The following is a 26,657-nucleotide window of genomic DNA, read 5'->3' as shown; positions in this document are numbered from 1 at the left end:
GGGCCTTCCCAGATCGCCCTCCCATTTCGAGAAAAACAATGGCCAACCCTGCAATGGAGCCCTCCCCTCTTGGAAGATTTTATATAGCAGCGAGACAGTATGATCCGGGGGGTTTGCTGATATACAAAGCATCTCAAAGGGAGTTAGCGGTCTGTTGATATTAGTTTGTTTAGAGATTGAGTGGATGTAACTTTTTAGTTGTTCATAGAAGAACCAATCAATAGAGTGAGATTCCTCCTCTGGGAATAATTCCCGAAGGGACTTCATCCCAGTTTCTTTTAGGTAGTCGTGGATGATGGGTTTGGAATCTTTTCTCTTGTTTAGAAATGTCTCTCTATTCAGCCCCGCCGGAAATGCAGAATTGTCATAAATTGGAATTAAGGGGCCCGGGAGAGTTGTGATCTGAAGGTCTTTGTTTCGGTTTTTAATAAGAAGCAATATGTTTCGCGTGAGGAAGGGTATGTAAGTGCCTGGTCCTAGCCCCCTACCTCCTGTCCAAAGGACAACTTGGGAGTCGCATCCGTTAAGATCGTTTTCTAGGTTTACCCACTTTTTGTTTTTACTGTGATAAAGGTCTAGGATACAGGTTCCCATTGATGCATAACTATAAATCGCGAGATCCGGGAGACCCAATCCACCTGTCAGTTTAGATCTACTTAATGTTGTATATGAAATACGTGCCCGATTATGAGACCAAATAAAACGAGTGATTATTTGTTTGAGGCGGGAAAAGAAGGAAGCTGGTAGGGGGATTGTTTGAAAAAAATATAAGAGGCGAGGCAGGAGGTCCATCTTTACTGCATTGATCCTACCCAGCCATGACAATTGGAGCCTGTGCCATTTCTCCAAGTCTGAGTTTGTTTTCTGCAGGGTTGGCCCAAGGTTGGTTTCAAACAGTTTAGACGTTTTGCTTGTAATTTTAATACCTAAATAAGTAAGGGAGTCAAAGCACCATTTAAATGGGAAGGTCTTCCTTAATTGATCTACCAAAGGGAGTTGGAGTGAAATGTTTAGGATTTCGGATTTATGGGAATTCATTTTGAAATTACTTAGGTGACCGAATTTATGTAGCTCCGAAATGATGTTTGGTAGGCTCGTAGAGGGGGACGTAATGTATAGCAGGATGTCATCTGCAAAAAGTGCTAGCTTATGTTCTTCAGAACGTAGTTTTATACCCTTAATTGATGAGTTGTTTCTCAAGGCCACAGCTAAATGCTCCATTGTTAGGATATATAAAAGGGGAGAGAGTGGGCACCCCTGCCTTGTACCATTTCTGATCGGGAACATATCCGATAATGTGCCGTTTACCTTGACCTGAGCACTAGGAGAAGAGTACAGGGCAGAGATCCTACGCAGCATGTTTTCTTTTAGGCCAATTTCCTCTAGGGTCTGAGAAATAAATTCCCAATGGACCCGGTCAAAGGCCTTTTCAGCATCAATTGACATGATACACAGGGGGTCCCCCTCTCTGCCCGCTCTGTCAATTAGAGAGATAGTTCGGATTGTGTTGTCCCTCGCCTCTCGTCCTGGAACGAAGCCCACCTGGTCCTGGTTGATTAGTTTTGGTAAAAGGGGACATAATCTATTGGCTAACATTTTTGCATATATTTTAATATCTAGGTTTATTAAAGAGATCGGGCGGTAATTATCGCATGTAGAAGGGTCCTTGCCCGGCTTAGGGAGAACTGTTATGTGAGCGATGAGTGCCTGTGTAGGGAACGAGCCCCCAAGAGAGACATAATTACAAGCCTTCAGAAATATTGGACTAAGCAGAGTGTTGAACGACTTGTAGAAGCCTGCTGAGAACCCATCAGGGCCCGGGCTCTTGCCCTGTTTCAGGGCGCCGATGGTTTCAGAAACCTCCTCCACTGAGAATTCCTTTTCAAGATCAAGTAGGTCACCTTCAGGCAAAGTGGGTAATTTATGTTCCTGTAAATATGATTTGATTTTATTACGGAGAGAATGTAGTGGAGCCTCTTTATAGTGACCCGCTATATTATATAGAGATTTGTAGTATTCGCTAAAGTTGGAAAGAATATCTCTGGTATTAAACACTTTCTTCCCCTCTTTGTTTTTAATAAAAGGAATGTAGGTATTGGGATTACGTTGATTGAGGGCTCTGGCCAAGAGTCTACCACTTTTATTGCCGAGCTGGTAGAAGCGGCTCTTGAGTCTTTCTCTGAGGCATTTGGATTTTTGATCTATTATAGATAGCAGTTTTTGTCTGGCCGAGGAGAGCCTAGCAAATGTGCTGGCCTCAAGGTCTCGCTTATGTTTGTTTTCTAATTGGTGGATTTGTTCTGTTAAGCTAAGTATTTCCGCCGCTCTTTCTTTTTTTAGCCTAGCGCCATGAGAAATGAGGACGCCTCTTATTACACTTTTCAAAGCCTCCCATTTTAAAGTGGGGGACGTGGTGTCTTCCTCGTGGTCAGTCAGGAAATCTGTGATTGTTTGATCAATCTTGGATTTACATATGGGATCCTGTAACAGGTTTTCATTCAGGCGCCAGGAGAAACCTGGTCTCGAGGCAGAATGAAGTGAGATTGTTAGGTAAATAGGAGCGTGATCTGACCACAGTATCGACCCCACGTCCGCCTTCACCTGCATATCAAGCAACTTATGTGAAACGAAAAAATAGTCTATTCTACTGTAGGTGTTATGTATTTTTGAGAAAAAGCTATAGTCCTTAGTTGTTGGGTTGAGAACCCTCCAAACATCTACTAGTCTCAAGCTGCGTAGCTGGGATCTTATTTTTTTAATAGAAGATGTAGGATATGAGGACTTACCTGAAGAGACATCCACCGCAGGGTTCATAGAGATATTAAAGTCGCCCCCAAGTATCACAGGAGAGGAACCAGCAAACTCCTCGAGACGTCTTTTGCATTCGGCTCCAAACTTCTGTTGCCCTTGGTTTGGGAAATATACGTTAGCAATTACAAGTTTATGTGCTGCCCATGTGATGAGTAGGAAGATATATCTGCCGTTTTTGTCAATTTGTGAGTCTAAGATCTCAGGCACAAAGGATTTGTGGAAGGCTATTGAGACACCTTTTGACTTTGAGAATGGATTTGGGCAGTGATACCATTTAGGATAATTTTTCGTGATACAGTGTGGCACCACACCAGTTTTGAAATGTGTCTCTTGGAGCAGTAGCACAGAGACCCTCTGTTTGTGGCTATCAAATAAGACCCGCCGTCTTTTTTCTGGTATATTTAGCCCCTTAACGTTGAAGGAGCAAAATTTGATTTCATCCATTATCAAATACCTTTATGCCATTCCGCAGTGCCATGCGCCCCATCCGCCAGAACACGCGACAGCCAGGGGTAGTAGGGAAGAGACAATAGGAGGGAAGGGAAAAAGACGGGGTAGAGAAGAAATAATAGAACATGGAAAACATAAAAGCAGGTGCGTTAGGATTGACGCACCAGGTCAGACTATACATCTGTGTAGTTAGGGCAAAAGAATGGAGAAGGAGAAGTCTCCTCCCCTCCCCTCACCCGTGCACCTTAGGTGGATAAGGGAAGCCAAGGGAAACACTGACCCCCCCAGCCCCCCGAACTTGATAAGTCCCATAAACGAGAACTTGGAAACATGTAACATCGAGTTAAACAGAATAGTGGCCCTTGCACCAGCGAGGCGTCCCGCATGCCATCAGAGAACACAGGTGGAAAAAAAAAAAAAAGGGGGGGGGGAGGGGGGATTTAGGGGAGAGGGAAGGAGGACAAATTCACCGATGACAGGCAGGACACCACATGCCTGGGTGCTCAAAGAATAGAATCAAACTTTCAAGGCAAGCCCATGGTGGGACAGACCTCCCCACCAGGAGACTCAGCCGATTAACAATAGGTGTTCATGAGACCACTCAACTGCAGCAGAGTATCTGAGTATATTGCAGCAATGAATAGAAACTAATTGAAACTAAGAAGAAAATGGAACAAGAGAAAAGAGAAGAACTTCATGGAGGATCTGAGGAGCTTTCGTTGGTATGACGATTCTTGGAACGGGGAACCTTGAGCCATCTTGGAGGAGCATCTGGAAGTGTCGGAGCCAGAGGCCAATCCGGAAGATCTATTAGTGGAAGTTTAAACGTGCCCAGGAAGTTAGCCAGGTCCCCAATCCGGCGAAAGTATGCGCTTTTGCCATTTTTGAATGCTGTTAGTTGGAACGGGAACCCCCACCTGTAGGGGATATCTCTTTCCTTGAGAACCTCCAGCAAGGGTTTCAGAGCTTTGCGTAAGAATAGAGTGCGCCTGGATAGATCTGACAGGAGTAGGATTGGATGGCCTTCAAACTGGAGGGATCCCTTTTTCCTAGAGGCCATCATGATGGCCTCCTTAATTCTGAAATAATGCACCCTGCAGATGACGTCTCTAGGGCGCACCTCAGACGTGGGTTTAGGACCAAGGGATCTATGAATCCTGTCGAACTCGATGGTGTTGTCCTCGTGATCGCCGAGAATGTCCAGAAATATTCTCTGAACTGTACGGTCTAGGTCCTGAGGACTGACAGATTCTGGGAGGCCACGTATACGGATATTGTTGCGCCTATTGCGATTCTCCAGGTCCTCAAGGCCAGATGACATTTCCTCCAGTTTCATGGTGTGGTCCATTAAAATTTCTCTGTGCGCCTGAAGTTCCTGTGAGATATCCTCTTGCGTCTTTTCCACGTCTTCTATACGCGATGTGAATTCTGTCTGTAAATTATGTATCTCCTTTTTGTACGAGTTCTCAAGCCTGCACGCAAAACTTTCCAGGTCTGTTTTAGTTGGGAGAGCTTTAATGTATTTACTCAGTTCAGCTATATTCATGTCCTCCGGCATGTCTCCAACTCCCCCACTGTTGTCTGTTGGTTTTTTAGGAGAGACATGTGAGATCTGTGGCTCTTTTGAGGAGGAACTATTTTTGTGCGGTGTTTGCGACATTGTTGATCTGGTGTTCCTTGTTTGAAGTGGCTGGTTTAAGAACCGTTCCATGTCCTCTATAGGAGGCTCCTTGTGTAAGCTTATGGGTTGCCCAGGAGTCTTCTTAGTTTTACCCATATATGTCTGCTGCTATTAATTGCCCGTGGTAGTGTTCAGGGGAACATGGGGGTGCAGCGGTCACCACATCAGACAAAGCCCCCCATCAGCAAGCCCCCTCCGAGGTGCATTAATTATGATTTTGGAGTTAGTGGGGCATATACAATGTCCTGGTCCAGGAAAAGGGAGCCTCTAGATGTTATAAACAATTCCAGCACTAGGTGTCACCAGAGGTCTGGGCTTATAAATTGTAGGCTTGTTACGTGGTGTGCTGAAATTCTTTTTTCTGATAATAATGTAAATAAGGCACAATGACAGCCCAGTAAAGGGCAATGGTAGGGTGGCTGCACCGCTTCTGCAGCAAGGATGACAGGCAAAGCAATATGCAGGGGTGCAGGGTATCTTGGGTACGTCCACCCTGAAATGGTGCTTCTCTATGAGGAGCCCCGTCCCCAAAATGGCGCCCACCCTCTCAGTGGCGGGAAAACAGTCAACGCTGATGGCACAATGGTGGGTGCCCCGGGGGTTCTCCTATCCCACCTATAACAGTCCTACCTTCCCTGCCTTCTTCTTTAGTGAGGCGCACTCCTCAGGGTTTCCCCAGCAGGGATTCCAGGATGCCCGCGGCGTTCTCTCTGTGGGCGCTCACCACGCGCCGCCTGCCGAGCCTCCCTGTGCCGTCTGCAGAGCCTGAGGGGATCAGTGGAGCGTGGTCCGTGCACTCCCCAGGGATTTACCCGCAGGGGTTCCAACCGAGCACGCCCGCGGCGTTCACCCCGCGGGTGCTCACCATGCGCTGTCTGCAGAGCCTCCCTGTGTCGTCTGCAGAGCCTGAGGGAGCCGGTGGAGTGCAGTCCGCGCGCTCCTCGGGGATTCACCCGCGGGGGTTCCAGCTGAGCACGCCTGCGGTGCTCTCTCGGTGGGCGCTGCGGGGAATCCAAGGGCGGGAGGGTCTCTCCTTCACTGCCCCCTCAGCTCGGCGGGGGTCCACGGGCTTCCTACCACCGCCGCTCACCTCGCCCTGCGCCGCCTGCTTTGTCAGTCTGTGCCCGGTGTGCTGAGCTGTAAGGCCGCTCTGGTTCTGCGGGACCGGTGTAGCGTCTCCTCGTGGAAGGGGGTCACCAGCTGAGCATCTCCCTTAGTCCAGATATATTGACCAGAAAGATTTGGTGGTCCACGTTCGATTAGGGTCTGGGGGAAGACCTTTTTTTCTCCTTTTTGCTGGAGGAGCTCTCCACCATGCGTCCTTCTTCGGCTGCTAGACACGCCCCTGTACTTCATCTTTTTAATGTATCTAGCAATAGTGGGATTTACATATTCACTAATCACAGTGTGTTATAACATCATGTATTTATACAGTTAGGGCCAGAAATATTTGGACAGTGACACAAGTTTTGTTATTTTAGCTGTTTACAAAAACATGTTCAGAAATACAATTATATATATAATATGGGCTGAAAGTGCACACTCCCAGCTGCAATATGATAGTTTCCACATCCAAATCGGAGAAAGGGTTTAGGAATCATAGCTCTGTAATGCATAGCGTCCTCTTTTTCAAGGGACCAAAAGTAATTGGACAATGGACTCTAAGGGCTGCAATTAACTCTGAAGGCGTCTCCCTCGTTAACCTGTAATCAATGAAGTAGTTAAAAGGTCAGGGGTGGATTCCAGGTGTGTGATTTTGCATTTGGAAGCTGTTGCTGTGAGCAGACAACATGCGGTCAAAGGAACTCTCAATTGAGGTAAAGCAGAACATCCTGAGGCTGAAAAAAAAGAAAAAATCCATCAGAGAGATAGCAGACATGCTTGGAGTAGCAAAATCAACAGTTGGGTACATTCTGAGAAAAAAGGAATTGACTGATGAGCTTGGGAACTCAAAAAGGCCTGGGCGTCCACGGATGACAACAGTGGTGGATGATAGCCGCATACTTAATTTGGTGAAGAAGAACCCGTTCACAACATCAACTGAAGTCCAGAACACTCTCAGTGAAGTAGGTGTATCTGTCTCTAAGTCAACAGTAAAGAGAAGACTCCATGACAGTAAATACAAAGGGTTCACATCTAGATGCAAACCATTCATCAATAACAAAAATAGACAGGCCAGAGTTAAATTTGCAGAAAAACACCTCAAGAGCCAGCTCAGTTCTGGAAAAGTATTCTATGGACAGAAAAGACAAAGATCAACCTGTACCAGAATGATGGGAAGAAAAAAGTTTGGAGAAGAAAGGGAACGGCACATGATCCAAGGCACACCACATCCTCTGTAAAACATGGTGGAGGCAACGTGATGGCATGGGCATGCATGGCTTTCAATGGCACTGGGTCACTTGTGTTTATTGATGACATAAGAGCAGACAAGAGTAGCCGGATTAATTCTGAAGTGTACCGGGATATACTTTCAGCCCAGATTCAGCCAAATGCTGCAAAGTTGATTGGACGGTGCTTCATAGTACAGATGGACAATGACCCCAAGCATACAGCCAAAGCTACCAAGGAGTTCATGAGTGCCAAAAAGTGGAACATTCTGCAATGGCCAAGTCAATCTCCAGATCTAAACCCAATTGAGCATGCATTTCACTTGCTCAAATCCAGACTTAAGACGAAAAGACTCACAAACAAGCAAGACCTGAAGGCTGCGGCTGTAAAGGCCTGGCAAAGCATTAAGAAGGAGGAAACCCAGCGTTTGGTGATGTCCATGGGTTCCAGACTTAAGGCAGTGATTGCCTCCAAAGGATTTGCAACAAAATATTGAAAATAAAAATATTTTGTTTGGGTTATGTTTATTTGTCCAATTACTTTTGACCTCCTAAAATGTGGAGTGTTTGTAAAGAAATGTGTACAATTCCTACATTTTCTATCAGATATTTTTGTTCAACCCTTCAAATTAAACGTTACAATCTGCACTTGAATTCTGTTGTAGAGGTTTCATTTCAAATCCAATGTGGTGGCATGCAGAGCCCAAATCGCGAAAATTGTGTCACTGTCCAAATATTTCTGGCCCTAACTGTATATAAACATACAGTCAATGGATAGTAAAAAGGAATCTCTTTATTTCTTGCATATTCTCTAGGCAACGGTATACAGCACCAAGGAAGAAAATGTATTATTGGTGAGCATCATAGTCATTTCTAAGAAATGGATCTTGAATAATATTGAGATTATCCAACATTAGCTCAATACATGACCCCATTCTTGTCAGTCCCAGTATATAAAATTGCCACCTGTAACAGCATTTCATATCCCTCTCTCGTTTGATTCTATGCTATCTTATACTATGAAAAAGATTCTATTATACTAGGAGGTCACACAAAGCTTTCTCATTCAGCTGCCTGTAATAGGAAAGTAGCCATGCTCACTATGGAAATTATCTACATTTTTCTCTCAGATCTCTGAAGGATCTATATACAGAGTTATACATTCAAGACCATTCCATACACAATAAAGTGATAATAGTTGTGGAGAGTTTTCACAGTATGTCAAATCACATGGGTTATGAAATCTAGTGCGAATCAACAGTGGAAATGATCATAGCGTTGCCCACTATTTGTGTTTTGTTAATTTACCGTATTTTTAATGTGCGTCTTTTGATGCTTGAGCATATAGTTCAAAGAGATAAAAGCTTTCCCACATTCTTTACAGGAGTACGGTTTCTCTCCTGTGTGGATCATCTTATGTTCAGTTAGGCTTGTGCTGCGTAAAAAACCTTTTCCGCATTCAGGACAATAAAACGGCTTCTTACCAGCATGAGTTTTCTGATGTCTCATAAGACTAGCGAGACAATGAAAAGACTTGTTACATTCTTCACACTTGAATGACTCACCTGCGTGAATCATCACATGGTCTCTGAGACGGGTACCTCGATCAAAACATTTTCCACATTCTGGACACTCAAACGGTTTCTCCCCTGTATGACATCGGAGATGTTTCTCAAAATGTGACTGGTAGACAAAGGATTTTCCACACTCAGGACATAACAGTGTTTGCCCTGTATGATATCTTTGATGGGTAACAAGGTGTGATTTATACCTAAAGGTCTTGTCACACTCAGAGCATGGGAATGGTCTTTCACCAGTGTGAACTCTGTAATGGGCCTGAAGGTTTCCAATCATACTAAAGCATTTGCCACATTCTGAACATTGGTGAGGTTTCTCTCCTGTGTGGACTCTCATATGAATCTCTTGTCTGTTCTTGGAAGTAAAAACTTTATCACATTCTGAACATGGGAAGATTATTGACAAGGTATGTATCCTGAGATGAGCTTTAAGATTTCCCTTTGCAGAAAAACTACAACCACACTCCGTACAAGCAAATCGCCTCTTTTTTCTGCCCACACTTCTCTGGTCTAATAGACATTTTTCACAGAACTCTTTGTTCTCAATAGAATCAGCATCTGTCTCAATCTGTCCAACATCCGTTCTCTTAAATTCTTTACCACATTCACTACACAGTACTGGGGTCTGCCCTGTATGCTTCTTTTTTTGCTTTCCAATATTTGATGGTTTCTGAAAACATTTTGTGGACTTGACCGAATGGTGTGGTAGGCTGCCAGAGCTCTCTGAGGATTCTTTGCCATGTTTGTGAAATTCAAGTGGGCTTTCTTTACTGGAATCTAGAGAATATGGTTTATCTGTGGGTAAGAAACAAAATAGGCATGAGTAAGTAAAAAAAGATGCCAATTCACCAGATTATATAAAGTTAGAAGTAGCACCAGCCTGGGGCATCGCCGGGATGCCGTGCTGAGGAGATATGGGGCAGGAGAGCTCCCGCCAGGGACTTCTCTTTATACGGCCCTACTGCACTTATACTTTACCAATCGTACCGAATAGGTCCCAGGAGAGTTAAAACTGCTGTTTCCATGGGACAAGCAGTAGCTGCTGCTTCTTTGACAGCATTTGATGCCTTCCTGCTCAGAGAGCCAGCGGGCTCCACAGTTCTGGGGCCATCTTGCCACAGCATCGATGTGACCGTCACACGTGAGGAAGACTGGGAGATGAAAGGATCTTATGAGCAGGAGTTGTTGGCTTCTACTGGAGAAGAAGGTGAGCATGGAGGTTGAGAGGTGGATTGGCAGCTGAACAAGGAATCCTTGAAGCTGTGGGCTCAGGTTGGGTCAGAATGCCCCTTCACACAGTTTAGTGCACAAGATAGCTGCTCGGCATCTGATGAAATCAGAAATCAACCTTCCCCTCCCCCCATACAACATCAAACCCCTTGGTCTCAACTAACACCTAGATTGGGGAGAACCCCCTCACAGAGGGTCCAAGATGTTTGGGGCACAGTTGACCTGTTTACTATAAGGGATTAACCTAAAACATCTAATTCTACCAACATTAGGGGGAATGGAGTGAACCTCCTGATGATTCCTCTGGGGAAAACAAATGGATATCACATGAACCCCCTCATTACCTTAGAGGAAACTCCTAGCACACTTCCCTTCCCAGGAAGATTTCAAAACCTTAAGAAATGAGGTTAAAAATGCTTGCAGAACTTAGATAGCATGTGTAAGACAGGATCTGCAGCACCTTGCGGGTCCTATGGATACTCTGGAAAGGACCATGTCATCACTACATCTCATGTAGCATATCTGCATCTATGAAGATGGGAAACTCTCCAGGACACCAGGCATGGGTTGGATACTCTTGATTCCCATATTACACGGTCGGTGGTGGCTGTGCCTAACACCTGGCGCTTCGGATGGTCACAGTGATAAGGGCACATGACTGCGGGTGTGCGGGGGTTTACCACCACTTCTTACTATTTCCTCTGAGTCCTGTGAGGTTGATTGTGTTCCCCGTGATGTAGATGCAGAGGAAGAACAGGGGAAAGTCACAGAGCCAGATTAATGATGGACAGGTTAACTTTTACTTCACACAGCCAGAAAGGTGACAGCCAGGTGGTACACTGGAAAACACGTGCAGTTGATAGCAGGTTCTAAAATCACAAATGGCAGTTGGCAGCAGAGGCAGAGAGATGTGTACAAATGAGGAGCATTATCAGTAAGTCCCTCCAGTGTCTAAAGCTGGTATCCGTTACTGATGCTATAGAAGCTTTCTTCCACCCTTTCAGGGCCTCAATCCCCAAATGGCCTCCTTGACCCAACCTCACTAACTTGCATATCTTGTGAGGTGCAATAGCATAACATTCTCCACAAAGTCTCTAAGGCTACTTTCACACTAGCGTAACTGCAATATGCTAAAATGCGTCGTTTTGCCGAAAAAACGCATTTAGCAAAATATTTTGCTGGATGCGTTTTTTCCCCATAGACTTGTATTGGCGACGCATTGCGACAAATTTGCATACGTCGGTATACGTCTTTCGACGGATGCGTCGAAATTAGGCGACACGTCGTCTGGAAAAACGTAGATTGTAACGTTTTTTGGCTCCGACAATAAAACGTGTCTCGGCGCATCCTGCGGCATGCGTCTTTTGCCACAATGAAAGTCTATGAGCGACAGATGCGTCGAGACACATCGTACGACGCAATGCAGCGCTGCAATACGTTTTTTTCTACTGAGCATGCTCAGAATCAGGATTTTTTATCTAATTGGCCAGACATCCCCAAATCTATATAAACCTGGTCTGGGCCTTCAACCCCACATATGCCAGCAAGACCCAGAGAGAAGAAAGAAGAAGCCTCCAGCCAGCCGGACACCAAGACCCCAGCCGGACACCAAGACCCCAGCCTGGCAGCAAGACCCCAGCTGGACACCAAGACCCCAGCCTGGCAGCAAGACCCCAGCTGGACACCAAGACCCCAGCCGGACACCAAGACCCCAGCCTGGCAGCAAGACCCCAGCTGGACACCAAGACCCCAGCCTGGCAGCAAGACCCCAGCTGGACACCAAGATCCCAGCCTGGCAGCAAGGACCAGACACACTCCAACAGTGTGAGTATATTGCCATTTTTGTGTGTGTGTGTGTGTGTGTGCGCATTTGTGTATGCCGTACTGACTACAGCAAGAGCTTTTAAAACCTGAATCCAACCTGAGGCCTGCCGTCGTCCTGCAACAGCCAGTGCCCTGCTACAGTCCAGATCCACCCCGAGGCCTGCCACTGTGAAGACATCAAGCTCCAGCCGGAGGACTGATGGCCGTGTGTGTGTGTGTGTGTGTGTGTGTATTTTTGTACTGCTGTGTGCTTTTGTATGTATGTGTTCACGTGCCTGCACCTTATTATGCCTTCGTCAATATTACGTCTGTTCATGTGTTATGCTTGCGTTATGACTCTGCTTGCAGGTATGTTTGTGTGCGTCTTGTTGGTTGCATGTGCATTTGTCAATGCTATATTGGTTAATGTTGATTTTTGATGTATTTACTAAAGGTACCGTCAAACTGAGCGACGCTGCAGCGATACCGACAACAATCCGGATCGCTGCAGCGTCGCTGTTTGGTCGCTGGAGAGCTGTCACACAGACAGCTCTCCAGCGACCAACGATGCCGGTAACCAGGGTAAACATCGGGTTACTAAGCGCAGGGCCGCGCTTAGTAACCCGATGTTTACCCTGGTTACCATCCTAAATGTAAAAAAAACAAACGCTTCATACTTACATTCGGCTGTCTGTCCTCGGCGCTGTGCTTCTCTGCTCTGGCTGTGAGCACAGCGGCCGGAAAGCATAGCGGTGACGTCACCGCTCTGCTTTCCGGCCGCTGTGCTCACAGTGAGTGCAGGAAAGCACAGCGCCGAGGACAGACAGCGGAAGTATGACGTGTTTTTTTTTTTTTTACTTTTACGCTGGTAACCAGGGTAAACATCGTGTTACTAAGCGCGGCCCTGCGCTTAGTAACCCGATGTTTACCCTAGTTACCAGCGAACACATCGCTGAATCGGCGTCACACACGGCGATTCAGCAATGTCTGCAGGGAGTCCAGCGACGAAATAAAGTGCTGGACTTTCTGCAGTGACCAACGACATCACAGCAGGATTCTGATCGCTGCTGTGTGTCAAACTGAACGATATCGCTAACCAGGACGCTGCAACGTCACGGATCGCTAGCGATATCGTTCAGTGTGACGGTACCTTTAGTATAGTGGTTTGTGCAGCACGTGTGAATTTTTTTTTTAATAATTGGATGTATTATTGCAAAGCCTAGTGGTCTGCAGCTTGTTAATAGAATGTGTGAGTGTTTTTTTTTTTTAAAAAGTGTTGATTTTTTTAATTTACTGTTGAAACCATTCCCAGTTGATGTACTTGTATTTAAAATAAAGAGCATTTCTGCTCCATTGTGATTTAAAAAAAAAAAAAAATGAATAAAATGTTTATTAAAAAATTATCCGTAGTATAATTTTATAAAGGTAAATTTAAAACAGGTGTATGTACCAATTGTTACACATGCAATACAGAGTTGGTTGAGGGCTAATTTTTTACTAAAGGTTATCCTTTGAAAGGTTTTTTGGGGGAGGTAATTTTTTTTTTTTTTTAAATAACTTAAAAATATTTTTAATGGTGTCTCACATTTAAATTTTTTTTTTTTTTTGGGACATGGAAAAGAATAGTATAACGTGCACCTGTTTTTGGGTTTTGGTGTTCACCTATTTCTCACATTTTTACAGGGTGTTTATTGTTAAACATTACCTAGTTCTGCAGTGGTCTAACTATAAATCCATTATACTTATTATATTGCAGATAGAGTAGGGACCACATCGACCGGCCGTAGCCACCAGGACCACAGCAACTGGCCGTAGCCACCAGGACCGCATCCTCAAATTCTTAAAAGTAAGTTTTGAAGACCCCAAATCTGCTACTTCAATGTGTAGAGCAGATTGCAAGTGTCTTTTAACTTACAGACCCACCAGGACCACAGCCACCAGGACCACAGCCACCAGGACCACAGCCACACAATGTCCTCTTCTGACAGCCCTCCTCCACAGCAACAGCGGGTATCGGTAAGTAAACAATTTTTTTTTTTTAAATTTACATCATTTTTATTCACTACATGCATTTCTTATGTTTAAACAGGAATCAGAATCCGATGAGGAGCTGTCAGAAGGGACCGAGACGGGTGGAGACATACAGGTCCTTCTCAAAAAATTAGCATATAGTGTTAAATTTCATTATTTACCATAATGTAATGATTACAATTAAACTTTCATATATTATAGATTCATTATCCACCAACTGAAATTTGTCAGGTCTTTTATTGTTTTAATACTGATGATTTTGGCATACAACTCCTGATAACCCAAAAAACCTGTCTCAATAAATTAGCATATCAAGAAAAGGTTCTCTAAACGACCTATTACCCTAATCTTCTGAATCAACTAATTAACTCTAAACACATGCAAAAGATACCTGAGGCTTTTATAAACTCCCTGCCTGGTTCATTACTCAAAACCCCCATCATGGGTAAGACTAGCGACCTGACAGATGTCAAGAAGGCCATCATTGACACCCTCAAGCAAGAGGGTAAGACCCAGAAAGAAATTTCTCAACAAATAGGCTGTTCCCAGAGTGCTGTATCAAGGCACCTCAATGGTAAGTCTGTTGGAAGGAAACAATGTGGCAGAAAACGCTGTACAACGAGAAGAGGAGACCGGACCCTGAGGAAGATTGTGGAGAAGGACCGATTCCAGACCTTGGGGAACCTGAGGAAGCAGTGGACTGAGTCTGGTGTGGAAACATCCAGAGCCACCGTGCACAGGCGTGTGCAGGAAATGGGCTACAGGTGCCGCATTCCCCAGGTAAAGCCACTTTTGAACCATAAACAGCGGCAGAGGCGCCTGACCTGGGCTACAGAGAAGCAGCACTGGACTGTTGCTAAGTGGTCCCAAGTACTTTTTTCTGATGAAAGCAAATTTTGCATGTCATTCGGAAATCAAGGTGCCAGAGTCTGGAGGAAGACTGGGGAGAAGGAAATGCCAAAATGCCTGAAGTCCAGTGTCAAGTACCCACAGTCAGTGATGGTGTGGGGTGCCATGTCAGCTGCTGGTGTTGGTCCACTGTGTTTCATCAAGGGCAGGGTCAATGCAGCTAGCTATCAGGAGATTTTGGAGCACTTCATGCTTCCATCGGCTGAAATGCTTTATGGAGATGAAGATTTCATTTTTCAGCACGACCTGGCACCTGCTCACAGTGCCAAAACCACTGGTAAATGGTTTACTGACCATGGTATTACTGTGCTCAATTGGCCTGCCAACTCTCCTGACCTGAACCCCATAGATAATCTGTGGGATATTGTGAAGAGAAAGTTGAGAGACGCAAGACCCAACACTCTGGATGAGCTTAAGGCCGCTATTGAAGCATCCTGGGCCTCCATAACATCTCAGCAGTGTCACAGGCTGATTGCCTCCATGCCACGCCGCATTGAAGCAGTCATTTCTGCCAAAGGATTACCGACCAAGTATTGAGTGCATAACTGAACATTATTATTTGATGTTTTTTTTGTTTGTTATTAAAAAACACTTTTATTTGATTGGATGGGTGAAATATGCTAATTTATTGAGACAGGTTTTTTTGGGTTATCAGGAGTTGTATGTCAAAATCATCAGTATTAAAACAATAAAAGACCTGACAAATTTCAGTTGGTGGATAATGAATCTATAATATATGAAAGTTTAATTGTAATCATTACATTATGGTAAATAATGAAATTTAACACTATATGCTAATTTTTTGAGAAGGACCTGTACAAGTGGAGGAGGAACCAAGTGTAAGTAGTGGTGAAACACTTGCTTCACACATCACACTGCACCATACACAAAACATAATTTCATATATAACGTAACACAGAAAACATATACATACATTAAAGCTATTTTTTTTTATCCTTTATTTCAGTCTCCTGCTGCTGCTGCTGCTGCTGAACTTCCAACACAGCATGAAGGTTCTCTCAGGCGCTCCCAGAGTCGGCGGAATCGACGTCGCGGTCGGCCATCAGTGAGTTGGTTTTTTGGGGGGCTTCAATTGCTAATTATTTGGTTTCAGTCTACTAATTTTTTTTTTTATTATTTTTTTTCTCACAGGCTTCACAGTGTGCTCCCGCCGAAAATTCGGATATCGATATCGATGCCCTTATCGAGGAGGTTCGCGAGCGGGAGCCGCTGTGGAACATGGCTGACCGCAGGCATGCTGATACCAGTGTCACCCGTCGGCTCTGGTTGGAAGTATGCCGGAACATCTTTCCGAGGTGGGAGAACCTTCTTCCACAGCAGCAGAGCAAACTATGTAAGTATTCAGTTTTCAGTGATGTTTAGCGGTGAATGTAATGTCTTGTATTTACCTTTTTTTTTTTTTTTTCTTCATTCCTGTCTTCACAGGTGGCAAGGTTAGGAAGCGGTGGCGGTCACTGAGGGATCGCTTTAAGAGGGAATTTAACCTGGAGATGCAGGCCCCGAGTGGCTCAGCAGGAAGGAAGAAGAGGAGGTACAGATACGCCCCTGCCCTCTCCTTCCTGAGGCAAACCATGCTGAGTAGAGTGTAAGTATTCAACATCCCAGTAAGAACCTGTCTAATCACAAAACTTTTGTTTCAGTCCGGGCTTTTTCATATCAATATATTAATTATTTTTTTCTTTCACAGCACCTTCTCCAGCCACTGTGCGCCTGCATCTACCTCTGCGCCCTCTGGAGCGATCCCTCCTGAGTCCGCCACCGGGGACCACGTCGGTAGGCCCCACACCTCTGTCCCCTCCACTTCATCCACCTCAGGCACTGGAGCGCAGCCTTCCTTACTCGCATCTGATGGTCAACAGATAGCGTTCCCTTTACCCCACCCCTCTGACCCTGCCACCTCTATACCACCGTTAGGTTCGTGGTGGCAGCGTCAGAGGGGTCAGGAAAGGAGCTATGCTCCTGAGTTCTTGCATCTAAATGCAGGCTTCCAAAGTTCTTTTAAAATTTTGGGAGAACAAGTGACTGCTGGTTTCAACATGGTGCAATCACGCATCAGTGAAACCCACCAGGAAATCAGCAGTTGCTTGGATAGGCTGCATTTAGATGTAAGTCAAGCTCCAGCAAATCTTTTTTTTCAATCCATGCTCAGGAGCATGGAAAAGCTTTCTTTTGATCAGCAGATGCGGGTAATGAATAGCTGCCATAAAGCTCTTCTCAAGGTCCTCAACGAACCCCAATCTACCCCCACACCTCCCCACACATACCAGTCACCATTTCCACACCATGCCCCCCAATATCAACGTCAGTGCAAATAAAAAAAAATGTTTTTTGAAAATGAAAAAAAATTCAAAAAAAGGTTTTAAATAAAAATCTTTCTGGTTTAAAATCTACTCTGTGTGTTGATTCAATAAGGTAAATATTAAAGGTTAAGTGAAAAGAAACACCAGACGTTTTAAAGGTATAACAAAATGGTTTTATATTACCAAGCAAACCACACTTTGGGTTTTTTTTGTTTTTTTTGTTTTGTTGCTACAAACACAATTTAGACATAAACAACAAAAGCCATGAAAAACATGTCACACAATGATGTCTTGCCATGGAATCCGCCCAATAGGTGACAAAAAATAATCCGCAAACTGGTCCCTCATCCTAGTAACAGAACTGGTGGAGCGAACAGAGGCACTGCGGTAATCCCACAAGGTTGTCTCCAATTGTTCATCATCCAAGGTAACGGGCTCCTTTGAAATGACAAAATTATGGAGCACCACACATGCCTTGACAACATCGTCTACAGTTTTTGTTTCCAGTTTTATTGCCGTCAGCAGAACTCTCCACTTTGCCGTCAATATACCGAAAGAGCACTCTACAACTCTTCTTGCTCTGGTAAGACGGTAATTAAATACCCGCTTGGTACGGTGTAATTCACGGCTGCTGTATGGTTTCAGTAGGTGCGGCGACAGTTGAAAGGCTTCATCACCTACACACACATAGGGCATGGTTGGTTCACTTGTTCCTGGGAGCGGTCTTGCTGGCGGGAAATTGTATGTATCTCCATACAGGCAGCGACCCATTGCAGAGTTTTTAAAAACTTGGGAGTCGTTGGACCGGCCATACGCTCCTATGTCCTCAGCAAGGAATCGGCAGTTGGCGTCTGCAATAGCCATGAGTACAATGGAGAAATATTTTTTATAGTTATAGTACTCGGAGCCTGTTCCTGCCGGTTTAGCAATCCTTATGCGTTTGCCGTCCACGGCACCAACACAATTTGGGAAATTGCAAATTCTCTCAAATTGTTCGGAACTTCTCAACCAGATTTCCATTGATGGTTGTGGGATATACTCCGGCTGTAAAGTGTCCCAAATCGCCCGACATGTGTCCTTCACAATTCCGCCAATAGTGGAAATCCCCAGCCTGAATTGGAAATGGAGTGAAGTCAGAGACTCACCCGTAGCTAGGAAGCTGCAGAAAAAAATAAAAAAATGTAAAAAAAAATTGCACAGACCATCAACAAAAAGAACCAGTGGAATGGCCTCAAACAAACCAAAAAATTACATGCTGCAGAAAATGCTGCGCAATGTGTCAGCGCAGTTTTCTCTGCAGCATGTAATAACATTCAATATGAGCAATGACACAAGAAAAAAAAAACAGTGGAATGGCCTCAAACAAACCAAAAGATTACATGCTGCAGAAAATGCTGAGCAATGTGTCAGCGCAGTTTTCTCTGCAGCATGTAATAACATTCAATATGAGCAATGACACAAGAAAAAAAAACAGTGGAATGGCCTCAAACAAACCAAAAAATTACATGCTGCAGAAAATGCTGCGCAATGTGTCAGCGCATCTGTCTGCAGCATGTAATAACATTCAATATGACCAATCACATAAAAAAAAGATGCTTACCGCAGTGTCACCAGGAGCCGCTCCGCCGGTGTGATGGCAAGCCTCATCCTTGTGTCCTGCCTTTGGATGACTGTTGTGAATTCTGTGGCAGAGCTCCCTCCTGTGGTCACAAGTGGTACTTCGGCTGATTCTCTCTGTGAGCTTCCGTTGGTGGAGGAAAGTGGTACTGCGGCTTCTGAGTTTCCTCCCTCAGGTGATGTGGTGAGGTCGTTAGGTACTGCTCTACTTAACTCCACCTAATGCTTTGATCCTGGCTTCCTGTCAATGTTCCAGTGTTGGACTTGTTTTTCCCTGGATCATTCCTGTGGCCTGCTGCTCTGCATAGCTAAGTTCTTCTTTGCTATTTGTTTGCTATTTTTTCTGTCCAGCTTGTCTAATTGTTTTGCTGGAAGCTCTGGGACGCAAAGGGTGTACCTCCGTGCCGTTAGTTCAGTACGGAGGGTCTTTTTGCCCCCTTTGCGTGGTTTTCTTTAGGGTTTTGTGTAGACCGCAAAGTTACCTTTCCTATCCTCGCTCTGTTAAGAAAGTCGGGCCTCACTTTGCTGAATCTATTTCATCCCTACGTTTGTCTTTTCATCTTAACTCACAGTCATTATATGTGGGGGGCTGCCTTTTCCTTTGGGGTATTTCTCTGAGGCAAGGTAGGCTTATTTTCTATCTTCAGGCTAGTTAGTTTCTCAGGCTGTGCCGAGTTGCATAGGCAGAGTTAGGCGCAATCCACGGCTGCCTCTAGTGTTGTTTGGAGAGGATTAGGGATTGCGGTCTGCAGAGTTCCCACGTCTCAGAGCTCGTTCTATGATTTTGGGTTATTGTCAGATCACTGTATGTGCTCTGACCGCTATGTTCATTGTGGTACTGAATTGCCTTTCATAACAGTACAGGAAGCCAAAAGTGCTAATGATTCTCAATAGAGGGAAAAAAGAAGTTCTGAGACCATTTTTTTTTCTTTGCACTGTGTTTTGCCTTTTTTTTCCCCTAGACATTTGGGTGGTTCAGGACACAGGTGTAGCAATGGACATTAAAGGTCTGTCTTCATGTGTGGATCAGCTCACGGCAAGAGTTCAAAATATTCAAGATTTTGTGGTTCAGAATTCTTTGTTAGAACCGAGAATTCCTATTCCAGATTTGTTTTTTGGAGATAGAACTAAATTTCTGAGTTTCAAAAATAATTGTAAACTATTTCTGGCTTTGAAACCTCGCTCCTCTGGTGACCCAGTTCAACAGGTTAGGATCGTCATTTCTTTTTTGCGTGGCGACCCTCAGGACTGGGCATTTTCTCTTGCGTCAGGAGATCCTGCATTAAGTAATATCGATGCGTTTTTCCTGGCGCTTGGATTGCTGTACGATGAGCCTAATTCAGTGGATCAGGTAGAAAAAAATTTGCTGGCTCTTTGTCAGGCTCAGGATGAGATAGAGGTATATTGTCAGAAATTTAGAAAGTGGTCCGTGCTCACTCAATGGAATGAATCTGCGCTGGCAGCTATGTTCAGAAAGGGTCTCTCTGAAGCCCTTAAGGATGTCATGGTGGGATTTCCTATGCCTGCTGGTTTGAATGAGTCTATGTCTTTGGCCATTCAGATCGGTCGACGCTTGCGTGAGCGTAAATCTGTGCACCATTTGGCGGTATTACCTGAGCTTAAACCTGAGCCTATGCAGTGCGATAGGACTTTGACCAGAGTTGAACGGCAAGAACACAGACGTCTGAATGGGCTGTGTTTCTACTGTGGTGATTCCACTCATGCTATCTCTGATTGTCCTAAGCGCACTAAGCGGTTCGCTAGGTCTGCCACCATTGGTACAGTACAGTCAAAATTTCTTCTGTCCGTTACCTTGATCTGCTCTTTGTCATCGTATTCTGTCATGGCATTTGTGGATTCAGGCGCTGCCCTGAATTTGATGGACTTGGAATATGCTAAGCGTTGTGGGTTTTTCTTGGAGTCCTTGCAGTGTCCTATTCCATTGAGAGGAATTGATGCTACGCCTTTGGCCAAGAATAAGCCTCAATACTGGACCCAGCTGACCATGTGCATGGCTCCTGCACATCAGGAGGTTATTCGCTTTCTGGTGTTACATAATCTGCATGATGTGGTCGTGTTGGGGTTGCCATGGCTACAAGCCCATAATCCAGTATTAGATTGGAAATCCATGTCGGTGTCCAGATAGGGTTGTCAGGGGGTACATGGTGATGTTCCATTTCTGTCAATTTCGTCATCCACCCCTTCTGAGGTTCCAGAGTTCTTGTCTGATTACCGGGATGTATTTGATGAGCCCAAGTCCGATACCCTACCTCCGCATAGGGATTGTGATTGTGCTATCAATTTGATTCCTGGTAGTAAATTCCCAAAAGGTCGACTGTTTAATTTATCCGTGCCTGAGCACGCCGCTATGCGCAGTTATGTGAAGGAATCCCTGGAGAAGGGGCATATTCGCCCGTCATCGTCGCCATTAGGAGCAGGGTTCTTTTTTGTAGCCAAGAAGGATGGTTCGCTGAGACCTTGTATAGATTACCGCCTTCTAAATAAGATCACGGTTAAATTTCAGTACCCCTTGCCATTGTTATCTGATTTGTTTGCTCGGATTAAGGGGGCTAGTTGGTTCACCAAGATAGATCTTCGTGGTGCGTATAATCTGGTGCGAATCAGGCGAGGCGATGAATGGAAAACTGCATTTAATACGCCCGAGGGTCATTTTGTGTATCTAGTGATGCCATTTGGACTTGCCAATGCTCCATCAGTGTTTCAGTCCTTTATGCATGACATCTTCCGAGAGTACCTGGATAAATTCCTGATTGTGTACTTGGATGACATTTTGATCTTCTCGGATGATTGGGAGTCTCATGTGAAGCAGGTCAGAACGGTTTTTCAGGTCCTGCATGCTAATTCTTTGTTTGTGAAGGGATCAAAGTGTCTCTTTGGTGTGCAGAAGGTTTCATTTTTGGGGTTCATCTTTTCCCCTTCTACTATCGAGATGGATCCTGTTAAGGTCCAAGCCATCCATGATTGGACTCAGCCGACATCTCTGAAAAGTCTGCAAAAGTTCCTGGGCTTTGCTAATTTTTATCGTCGCTTCATCTGCAATTTTTCTAGTATTGCCAAACCATTGACCGATTTGACCAAGAAGGGTGCTGATGTGGTCAATTGGTCTTCTGCTGCTGTGGAGGCTTTTCAGGAGTTGAAGCGTCGTTTTTCTTCTGCCCCTGTGTTGTGTCAGCCAGATGTTTCTCTTCCGTTCCAGGTCGAGGTTGATGCTTCTGAGATTGGAGCAGGGGCTGTTTTGTCGCAGAGAGGTTCTGATTGCTCAGTGATGAAACCATGCGCTTTTTTTTCCAGGAAGTTTTCGCCTGCTGAGCGAAATTATGATGTGGGCAACCGAGAGTTGCTGGCCATGAAGTGGGCATTCGAGGAGTGGCGTCATTGGCTTGAAGGAGCTAAGCATCGCGTGGTGGTATTGACTGATCATAAGAACTTGACTTATCTCGAGTCTGCTAAGCGGTTGAATCCTAGACAGGCTCGTTGGTCGCTGTTTTTTGCCCGTTTTGACTTTGTGATTTCGTACCTTCCGGGCTCTAAAAATGTGAAGGCGGATGCTCTGTCTAGGAGTTTTGTGCCCGACTCTCCGGGTTTGTCTGAGCCGGCGGGTATCCTCAAGGAAGGAGTAATTGTGTCTGCCATCTCCCCTGATTTGCGGCGGGTGCTGCAAAAATTTCAGGCTAATAAACCTGATCGTTGTCCAGCGGAGAAACTGTTTGTCCCTGATAGGTGGACGAATAAAGTTATCTCTGAGGTTCATTGTTCGGTGTTGGCTGGTCATCCTGGAATCTTTGGTACCAGAGAGTTAGTGGCTAGATCCTTTTGGTGGCCATCTCTGTCGCGGGATGTGCGTACTTTTGTGCAGTCCTGTGGGATTTGTGCTCGGGCTAAGCCCTGCTGTTCTCGTGCCAGTGGGTTGCTTTTGCCCTTGCCGGTCCCGAAGAGGCCTTGGACACATATCTCTATGGATTTTATTTCAGATCTTCCCGTTTCTCAAAAGATGTCAGTCATTTGGGTGGTCTGTGATCGCTTTTCTAAGATGGTCCATCTGGTACCCTTGTCTAAATTGCCTTCCTCCTCTGATTTGGTGCCATTGTTCTTCCAGCATGTGGTTCGTTTACATGGCATTCCAGAGAATATCGTTTCTGACAGAGGTTCCCAGTTTGTTTCAAGGTTTTGGCGAGCCTTTTGTGGTAGGATGGGCATTGACTTGTCTTTTTCCTCGGCTTTCCATCCTCAGACTAATGGCCAGACCAAACAAGGTACACACAAGCGGCTGATAAATACATGTATCTTCATACTAACATGGTAGAATAGTACAAACAGCCTCTATATGGAAAATGTGTAGGACACACTCATGCTAACAAGCAAAACCATAGAACAAATAGTGTACAAGTCCAGAATCTCATAAAAAATATATATATCTTTATTTAGAAAAAACAATAAAACAGTGGACAAAGACAGCAAGGTAGGGGACGTAAACAAAACCTCATGCTACCTAGAAGGTGGATACTGGTCCCTAGATGGCAATACCACACACACCCCAAACGAGAAACCTATGGGATGTTTGTGGCAGGCACACATAGATACTGTTTAACACTGTCACAGGGTATAGAGAAAAAATCATACAGTTCTATAACATCACAATCAATAATACCCATATGCAGATATGAATAGAGATAGTAAACGTGCACATACCACAAGAGTACAGGGGACCACACCAGCTCCAACCCACCCCAACGCGCGTTTCGGTAAAAGTCCTTCCTCCTGTGGCCAGACCGAAAGAACCAATCAGACCTTGGAAACATATCTGAGATGCTTTGTTTCTGCTGATCAGGATGACTGGGTGTCCTTTTTGCCTTTGGCTGAGTTCGCCCTTAATAATCGGGCCAGCTCGGCTACCTTGGTTTCGCCATTTTTCTGCAATTCTGGGTTCCATCCTCGTTTCTCTTCAGGACAGGTTGAGTCTTCGGACTGTCCTGGTGTGGATACTGTGGTGGACAGGTTGCAGCAGATTTGGACTCATGTAGTGGACAATTTGACCTTGTCCCAGGAGAAGGCTCAACGTTTCGCTAATCGCAGACGCCGTGTGGGTCCCCGACTTCGTGTTGGGGATCTGGTTTGGTTATCTTCTCGTCATATTCCTATGAAGGTGTCCTCTCCTAAGTTTAAACCTCGTTTCATTGGTCCGTATAGGATTTCTGAGGTTTTTAATCCTGTGTCTTTTCGTCTGACCCTTCCAGATTCTTTTTCCATACATAACGTATTCCATAGGTCATTGTTGCGGAGATACGTGGCACCTATGGTTCCATCTGTTGACCCTCCTGCCCCGGTTTTGGTGGAGGGGGAGTTGGAGTATATTGTGGAGAAGATTTTGGATTCTCGTGTTTCAAGACGGAAACTCCAGTATCTGGTTAAATGGAAGGGTTATGCTCAGGAAGATAATTCCTGGGTTTTTGCCTCTGATGTCCATGCTCCCGATCTTGTTTGTGCCTTTCATGTGGCTCATCCTGGTCGGCCTGGGGGCTCTGGTGAGGGTTCGGTGACCCCTCCTCAAGGGGGGGGTACTGTTGTGAATTCTGTGGCAGAGCTCCCTCCTGTGGTCACAAGTGGTACTTCGGCTGATTCTCTCTGTGAGCTTCCGTTGGTGGAGGAAAGTGGTACTGCGGCTTCTGAGTTTCCTCCCTCAGGTGATGTGGTGAGGTCGTTAGGTACTGCTCTACTTAACTCCACCTAATGCTTTGATCCTGGCTTCCTGTCAATGTTCCAGTGTTGGACTTGTTTTTCCCTGGATCATTCCTGTGGCCTGCTGCTCTGCATAGCTAAGTTCTTCTTTGCTATTTGTTTGCTATTTTTTCTGTCCAGCTTGTCTAATTGTTTTGCTGGAAGCTCTGGGACGCAAAGGGTGTACCTCCGTGCCGTTAGTTCGGTACGGAGGGTCTTTTTGCCCCCTTTGCGTGGTTTTCTTTAGGGTTTTGTGTAGACCGCAAAGTTACCTTTCCTATCCTCGCTCTGTTAAGAAAGTCGGGCCTCACTTTGCTGAATCTATTTCATCCCTACGTTTGTCTTTTCATCTTAACTCACAGTCATTATATGTGGGGGGCTGCCTTTTCCTTTGGGGTATTTCTCTGAGGCAAGGTAGGCTTATTTTCTATCTTCAGGCTAGTTAGTTTCTCAGGCTGTGCCGAGTTGCATAGGCAGAGTTAGGCGCAATCCACGGCTGCCTCTAGTGTTGTTTGGAGAGGATTAGGGATTGCGGTCTGCAGAGTTCCCACGTCTCAGAGCTCGTTCTATGATTTTGGGTTATTGTCAGATCACTGTATGTGCTCTGACCGCTATGTTCATTGTGGTACTGAATTGCCTTTCATAACAGATGACATCCTCTAGTTTTCCAACCAAATAATCGAAATGTTCCATCCTCATCCGTACATAATTAAAGAATTTCTGTGGGTTGCACCGCAACTCCAGATAGAGAGTGGACTGGACACCCCTGGTCATCTGCAGCTCATTGATTGGATGTATCCAGAATCGTCGCACTCTCTGTTGCATCCTCCGTCTTTCTGCTGCCGCCTCCCAAATCCTCCCAATTACACCATCCATCCTTGCCACTAAACTAAAACCCTCAAAGATTGGCTGTAAATACAGTCAGTATATAGATTTCCTTATTTTCCAGTAGCCAATCAAATTTTGGTGCCTCCCATTTTAACAACGGATCCGTCGTAAAAACGGATGCAACGGATGGTAAAAACGTATGCAACGTATGCAACGCATCCAGCATTTCAACGCAACCGTTTATCGGATTTGCGACGGATCCATCGAAATGCTGTATACGTTGCATACGTTTTGCAGTTTTTTGACGCATCCGTTTTTTCGGGAAAAAGACATTTTTGTGACGGTTTGCAGTTAACGCTAGTGTGAAAGTAGCCTTAGAGTAACTATTCCTGGACGAATGTTCTTCCTTACTTCTAGGCACACTTGCAACAGCAACAGACCTATGTGCTCTGTAGAATCCGGGCATGACATGCCCCAGCAGTAGATGTTTGGTGCCCCCTCACCCTTTCCTCAAGTTAGCCGCTCCAATACAGCCTGGCGGGACAGGGGAATGGAGTCCCTCACTTGTTTCCTTGTGGTGTCTGGGTTCTGTGGTGCTTCTCTGTAGAGTCTGACTATATTTCAATCTGATCTGAACTCATCTGACTAGAATTGTACTTGCAATCAGAGATGAGTGAACCCAGTAGCATAGTTATCAAGGGCAGAGGGAATCATTGCCCCGGGCCCCGCGCTCTGAGGGGGCCCACCCAGAGCTACGCTACTGTGACTGTAACTGTATCATGTGTGCAGCATGCCGACACAGTTACATTCTGTGACAGAGCAGGAAGAATCGAACTGGGTCCCTGAACAGGCGGGGGGCCTGGTGTTGGCAGTGGGCCCCCCGCCCGTGATCGCAAGATCAACTGTATCGGCTTCATACTGATAAAGCTGACGGCATTGATGAGAGAAGGAGCGTTATGCTCCATCTCCCATCATCCCCCTCTCAGTGTCTGACGTCACAGACGCTGACACTAACAGGGGCTCACGATGTCACTTCTCAGTCCAGAGATGTGCAGGCGCTCAGGGCAGCGGAGGAACCAGGAGGAAGGGGAGTATTGTATTTATTTTTTATGGGGTGCATTATTCTATAGAGGCTGCCTATGGGGGTGCATTATATTAGGAGCTGCATTATTCTATAGAGGCTTCCTGTGGGAGTGCATTATATTATGTGCTGAATTATTCAATAGAGGCTGCCTATGGAGGTGCATTATATTAGGAGCTGCATTATACTATAGAGGCTGCCTATGGGGGTGCATTATATTAGGGGCTGCATTATACTATAGAGGCTGCCTAT

General features: G+C 45.3%; 1 protein-coding gene across 1 annotated transcript in view; it reads right to left on the bottom strand.

Moving 5' to 3' along the window:
- Positions 1-6,201: 6,201 nt before the first annotated feature.
- LOC138666773 (zinc finger protein 436-like) overlaps positions 6,202-26,657 on the bottom strand; it is a 95,479-nt gene continuing 75,023 nt past the window's right edge. Inside the window, exons 7-8 of the mRNA XM_069754946.1 lie at positions 8,597-9,644; positions 6,202-6,247 (exon numbers count right to left, since the gene is read on the bottom strand). Coding sequence (XP_069611047.1) covers positions 6,202-6,247; positions 8,597-9,644 — 1,094 coding nt within the window. The remainder of the gene's footprint in view (positions 6,248-8,596; positions 9,645-26,657) is intronic.

This window comes from Ranitomeya imitator, chromosome 2, assembly GCF_032444005.1.
Source record: "Ranitomeya imitator isolate aRanImi1 chromosome 2, aRanImi1.pri, whole genome shotgun sequence".
NCBI lineage: Eukaryota > Metazoa > Chordata > Amphibia > Anura > Dendrobatidae > Ranitomeya > Ranitomeya imitator.
This window is presented reverse-complemented; position numbering and strand designations above follow the sequence as displayed.